Consider the following 5,843-nt stretch of genomic DNA (forward strand, 5'->3'; position numbering starts at 1 on the left):
CCCTGTCGCGCCGCCGCTCGCAGGGGCGCGGCTGAGGCGCGGAAGTGAGCCCGTGTCGCTCTCCTGCCCCCTGGAGCCTGGAGTTCGGGCAAGGTGTGGTCGCTGGGTGGGTTTAGCAGCAGCGGAGCCTGTGTTCACCCACTTCATGCCCTGCCGCCTCCTGGGTGCCAGCCCGAGCTCACTGATGCTCAAGCAGACGCCGATTTGAGGTGCCAGGTTATGCAGATCTTGGGGGCCTGAAGCTCTTGCATTTCAAGTCTTTCTCACTGCTGAAAGCGTCAGAAAGACGTATTTCATCCCTCGCTTGTGAAACTGGCTTTCTTGATGTATTAGAGTTTTCATCTGCACAGCTACAGATTTGCTTCTACAGCTCGGTGGTTTTCTCTCCAGAACAGTTCAGGGTGATGTTTGCTGTGGGTAGCTGAGATGCGGGTGTGGTGGAAGCATAAAGAAGGACATGCTGGAAAGAAGTGGCTTTTTAAGTTACCTCAGGGCTGAACTTCCATCTGTTCATTATGACCAGTCATAATCTAATCTTTCTGTACCACCTGAGAGCTCTGCCTGCGTCTCTCTCCCATTTACACCCTCCTTGGGAGTCATGTCTGCACCCTGTCATCCCCATTGGCCTGTACAGGCTGTTCCCAGTGATTATGGTTTGGACAGTTTTATCCCATGCTGCGTTAACACAGTTTTTGCCAGCTGCCAAAATACCTGTTTAACGTTTCTTGGATCATTGGTGTGTCTATAGCAAACAGCTCATCTGATTAAATTTTCTCACCAGATTAAAGATTCCAGATAAATGAGTGGCGTTAAAAGGAGAATGAAGAAGAGACAAAGGAAGTTGTCTCCCCTTTTCCACTCATGCGGCCACTGATGTAGGAGTTGTTACTTGTCAGGAGCCCAGAGCTTGCAGCACTTTACATGTCACACGTCTATTAGCTATTTTTCTACTTATGTGCTATGCTGCTTACTCTTTATTTCCTTCCTCTGGCAGGTTACCCTATGGCTGAAGAAACTATTTGGGGATCATATTCCACCGTACGAAGTGAATGAAAGGACGGTCAATATCTTGTATGAGCTTGCAGAATTCCACGAAGCCAGAGACAGTGATGTTTCTCTGCTGGCAGAAGACATGAAGGACTGGGCAGCAGAGTATGACGCAAGAGGTGAGTTTGAAGCTCCAGTTCTCAGTGCTATCAAAGTTAGTTTTCCATCACGACCTTGAAGGTTGTCTTTGTTAAAATCTTACGAGTGAGGATACATCTGTATAAAAAATGACTGGAACGAGCTCAGCTTTTGTTATGGTGCAGCTTTTATCACAGTGCATCCCCTGCTTCCTTTTCAGCAAAACTTAGTGTGACTTAAGGTTGGTCAAGAGCAATTTTTTAAGCCGTCTTGAGCAGGCTGTAAATATGGACAAGCAGATTAATTGCTAAAACCTCCTGGCCTGTTGGACTGAGTGGCACAGCATTGAAACATTGGCTGGGTAGGCAGGGAAGCGACCCTACAGCTGACTTAAGTGTCTGAGCTGGCGCTAATCCGCTGTTATAGAAAGCACTTGAGGAATCCGAAACAGCAGCGAGGTGATTTAAGTTATGCTTGAGCTGTTCAGAGGGAGTGTTTGATAATGTGGGGTTTTTTAAGCAGGTGCTCCAGGGGACCGTAATGCATTTTTGACACGTGTCAAAAGAGAGAGTCCTGTCTAGGAGTTCTTTACTGCCTTAGAAGAACAGTAGTATGAAAAGATTCCTATTTTGGGCTGTGTTTGTTTTACAGCTAAGTATCTACAGGACCTTTTCACAAAACACCTGGGTCTTTCTCCGTCCAGTCTGTCCAGTGAAGGCGCCAGCAACCTCAGGATGCTGGAGGACTGCGCAATGACACTTGAAATGAGCAACACTTGTCTTGGCAGGTAATTGTTCCCGCTGTGCATCAGCGGTGATCTGTGCTGTTTCCCTCCGGTTTCTCAGTTTGGCAAAGTCAAGTTTCAAACTTGTGTTTCACACCAGGAATCTTCCTTACCTGGCTTCTTTTGCACCATTGAGGAGCTTTGGAGGACACAGGAACGGAGCACAAAGCTCCGATTCTCGACTGTTCCAGCAAAGGCCGTCTCTGAAGCCTGAGAAGTGTGTTGGCCAGAGTTAAATCCCTCTTTTTTGCCCCTGCTTTTGCCATCAGCGGCTGCAGGATGCTGCCACTCAGACTCTTGTGCCAGGTAGCACAAGCTGCAGCAGCGCTGATACTGCTTAGGCAAGGACTGGGGAGTTGTATCTGGTCTTACAGTGTCAGCCTCTCCTTCTTCCCTCCCTTACCTGGCCGCAGTTAAGGGAAGGAGATTTCCTTACCCGCTGAGGAACGGCACTGTCAGTCTAATGTTCCTGGGCCCCTCTCCCTTGCTGGGCTTTGACCCATCACACAGCAGGTTTGTGCACTGGCAATGTACTCACTAGGGCCCCAGGTCCTCTTCACTTCCTCCTACTCAGATTGCTGGTCCTTTTCTCCTTCCAGATGAAATCTTTGTAAGTTAAGGAAAGCAAATACCCTGAGTGACTTATTTTACTTTCCTCTAACATAGCTGGCAGTTTTCTGATGTTTCATAACAGGAGAACAAAAAAAAGTCATTTGTGGAAAGCGTGAAGAAAATAATAATTCTGAGTTTCAGAAGAGCTGGCTCCTGAGCTTTCCTGAATTCACTGAATCTCTCTTCTCACCAGTTTCTTCAGTGCCATGAATGATATGACTTCGAAGCTGCATGAAAAAGAATCAAAAAACAGAGAATTGGAACTGGCATTGGGGAACATCAAGAATAAAATGACTGCAGCGCTGGTCCTGCAGCAGCGGTTAAAGGCGTGAGTAAGGGGTGAGAAGGTACAAGCAGCACGATTGAACTCCGCCCTGCAGGACGTTGCTTGTTGATAACTGAGACTTCAGGGTTTTGACACATCTCTAATTCGCAGCATCTGGAAGTATCTCTCAACCGTTAGGCGCTGTGGACACATGCAGTAATCAAACAAACCCAGTATTTTAAACCCAGTGTGTCCTACAAGCAGTTTTCAGATACAGGCTGGTATCTTCCACCAGTTTCCTTTGTCTGAGGTTGAAGGCAAACCTGATTTTCTTACCACATTTAGTGTGGGCTCCATAGACAGAGTGGAGGAGCCAGACAAAACAAAAACTATTCCCAGATAAGAGTTTCTTTTAACCAATGTGTGGGAGAGTTTTAAAAAAAATAATTGAAGAAGTTCCATTCCCTAGAGGATGTAATCTGAAGCGGTTGGCCAAGCATAGCGGGATGAACCCCTGCCTTGAGTGGGGACTGGCCCAGATGATCTCCACAGCCACCTTCCAGTCTAATCATTTTCCTTTTTTCATCTTTTAAACTGGTAATTGTGGCGCTGCTTGTGGCAGAGACACCAGACCCAGATGCTTTGTGCAGGTTTGCTGTGGCCCCTCTGTGATCTGCAGGTTCGCTTGAGTAACAGGTCTGTAAGCGAATTAGGGAACTGTGCTGAAGACTGTTTCTCTCTGCTCTTATGCAGGTGGCTTTTCCTTTGGTGTTTTTATTTTCCTTGGCCTTTGAGTCTGTATGTAACAGCTGTGGATGTTTCCACTGGGAAATCTGCCAGGGAAGTGCAAGTTTTTCTCCATTCTCTCCCTTCTCGTGTTGGTTGTTTACAGGTTTTAGCTTGAGCATAGATGATTAAGCAGTATTTGTGTACCGGTATCTCTTTGGATGTAAAAGATTGTTTCTGTTTGTGTCTTTTTTTAAAGGGATCTTGAAAAATCAGAGCGACTTCTGGAAGTAGAAAAGGCCAAAGCTGAGACCCGTTCCAAGAACATGAAGTTCCTGGAAGAAAAATCTCAGGATTTAAATCTCAGAATCAAGAATGCTGAGGTAGGTGGAAGGAATTTTCTAACAACATGTTGTGGGGGGATGGCACAGTCACGGTTGGTTGAGCCCAAAACTGTAGTTACAGAGACATCCCAGGAGCTTCCTGAACTCCAGGATGGAGGATTCTTGGGCTAACAGGACAACGTGTTATTACACCTCAGTTGTTCCCGCTGTATTCTCCCCAGGACATCCTGTGACGAATAGGACACTTCCTCTTCTTTCACTGAGAACTGTAGCTCGGACTACCTTGTGGTTTCTGTGAGGTGCGGTCATGTCAGAGTATGTAGACAGCTACCAGCAGAGCTGGTGACCCAGCAAAGTAACTGTGTGTCAAAATTCTGAATATAGCCATTTTTTGAAATTGTGGTTAAACCCAGAAGGCAGAAGTTGTACTGTCTTTTCCTTCACCTTTCCTGCATGATGAAGGACATGAGAGTGCTTTATTTAATGTCTGGATGCTGTCTGATACCTTGACAACACGAGATGGAAAACGTCGTTTTAGAGTTGATGAAATTTTACTGAGAAGCCTCTTCCCGGCCTTGCTATGTGCTCCTCTCCCTGTTGTTTCCTGAAAAGACTTGTTATTCTTGATACAAACTTTAGTAGCAACTGATTTCATGTACCAGATATAGCTGTGGTTCGAATAGCCCACGTTTCTGCTGTGGACAGACTGTTGTTTGCCTGTTTAGATCAAAACCCGAGGAAATGGTGTATTTTGTGGTCACCTGTGAACGAACTCTCCCCTGTCTGTAGGAGCAGCTTCTTGCCACGGGCTTGGACCAGTCTCTGACACACGAGTCACTCATGAGCCTGTCTGAGGTAGGTCTTTTGGTACAAGGTGGGTGTTCCCATACTGGTACAGACTGGGCTTGTTTGTCGGGTGTTTTCAGGAAATGCAGTTTGCTGTTTGGTCACCTGAGCAAATATTAAATGGTAAAAAGAAGCATACATAAAAATCCCGTAGATGGATACCTCTGAACTGGGGTGTGCCGGGTGGGTTTGACTCTCCTAGAAACTTGAGGAGTGCCTGTTGGTGCTGAAGTAGTACCTTTTCCTGCGGGCTTATTTTGGACTTGGGACTGATTGAGGAGGACAGCTGGAATCTTTATTTTTGTTGCCTTTAGTTTTTCCCCTCTCTTCTCTTCCTGCCTCTGTGTGTAATTGGGAATGCAGCCTAAAAGAGAATTCCCATGGAATAAATTCCCTGCTGCTGGCAGGCCGCGATCCATGTCGTAATCAGAGTGGCTGTTCCGTGGGCTATCTGTCACATGGCTACCTGCGAATTGCAATGGCTGGGTAGAATGACCCAGGTGGTTCTTTCTGGTTTGTGTGAAATAAACCTGACTTCAGTCACTTCAGAGCAAGGGGAGGAGCTCAGGTGAAACCCCTGTTGTGAACCACTGTGTGCTTTTTTTCCTGTATCTGTCAACATAACATTTTTTCAGCTGTATTGTAAGCCAAGTAGGCTAATTTGTACAAGGAAAAAGCACGTTTCTTGAGTTACTACCTGCAGGTTCTCCAGCTTTGTGCTGAAGCATTTGTACATGTGTAACACTTATTTGTGGTGTTCTGTCTGCACTCACCACATTTGAATATTATTCACTATTACTGTAATAAGAACTTAGTCTTTATCCCCATTTTTTTCTGCTAGCTTTTCCTGGGTGTTACACAGGAAATAGGTTTCCTGGGTTTTATGTTGCCATTCTCATGAACCAGCACTGGGTGGCAATGTTTACATTGCATGGTGTTTCAGAAGAGGACTAAACAAAAATAATCTTGGAATTTTACATACAAAATGTCATAGGTAATTTTATAGACTTCTCATCTTCTAAAACCTGAGCGTAAGGTTAGGTTTGACTCCCTGATGTTTCTATGTCTGCTTTGCCAAGAGCTCAGTGAATTGGGCAGCACAAATTACTCTATCTTCAGGGTGCTTTTTTTTTTTTTTTTT

General features: G+C 45.6%; 1 protein-coding gene across 1 annotated transcript in view; it reads left to right on the plus strand.

Annotated features, from left to right (window-relative positions):
- Positions 1-994: 994 nt before the first annotated feature.
- Positions 995-5,843, plus strand: part of HAUS1 (HAUS augmin-like complex, subunit 1) — a gene marked incomplete at its 5' end in the record, with an annotated part of 8,288 nt that continues 3,439 nt past the window's right edge. Inside the window, 5 exons of the mRNA XM_010134331.1 lie at positions 995-1,166; positions 1,777-1,912; positions 2,715-2,849; positions 3,772-3,895; positions 4,646-4,711. Coding sequence (XP_010132633.1) covers positions 995-1,166; positions 1,777-1,912; positions 2,715-2,849; positions 3,772-3,895; positions 4,646-4,711 — 633 coding nt within the window. The remainder of the gene's footprint in view (positions 1,167-1,776; positions 1,913-2,714; positions 2,850-3,771; positions 3,896-4,645; positions 4,712-5,843) is intronic.

This window comes from Buceros rhinoceros, unplaced genomic scaffold (assembly GCF_000710305.1).
Source record: "Buceros rhinoceros silvestris isolate BGI_N320 unplaced genomic scaffold, ASM71030v1 scaffold28190, whole genome shotgun sequence".
Classification (NCBI taxonomy): Eukaryota; Metazoa; Chordata; class Aves; order Bucerotiformes; family Bucerotidae; genus Buceros; species Buceros rhinoceros.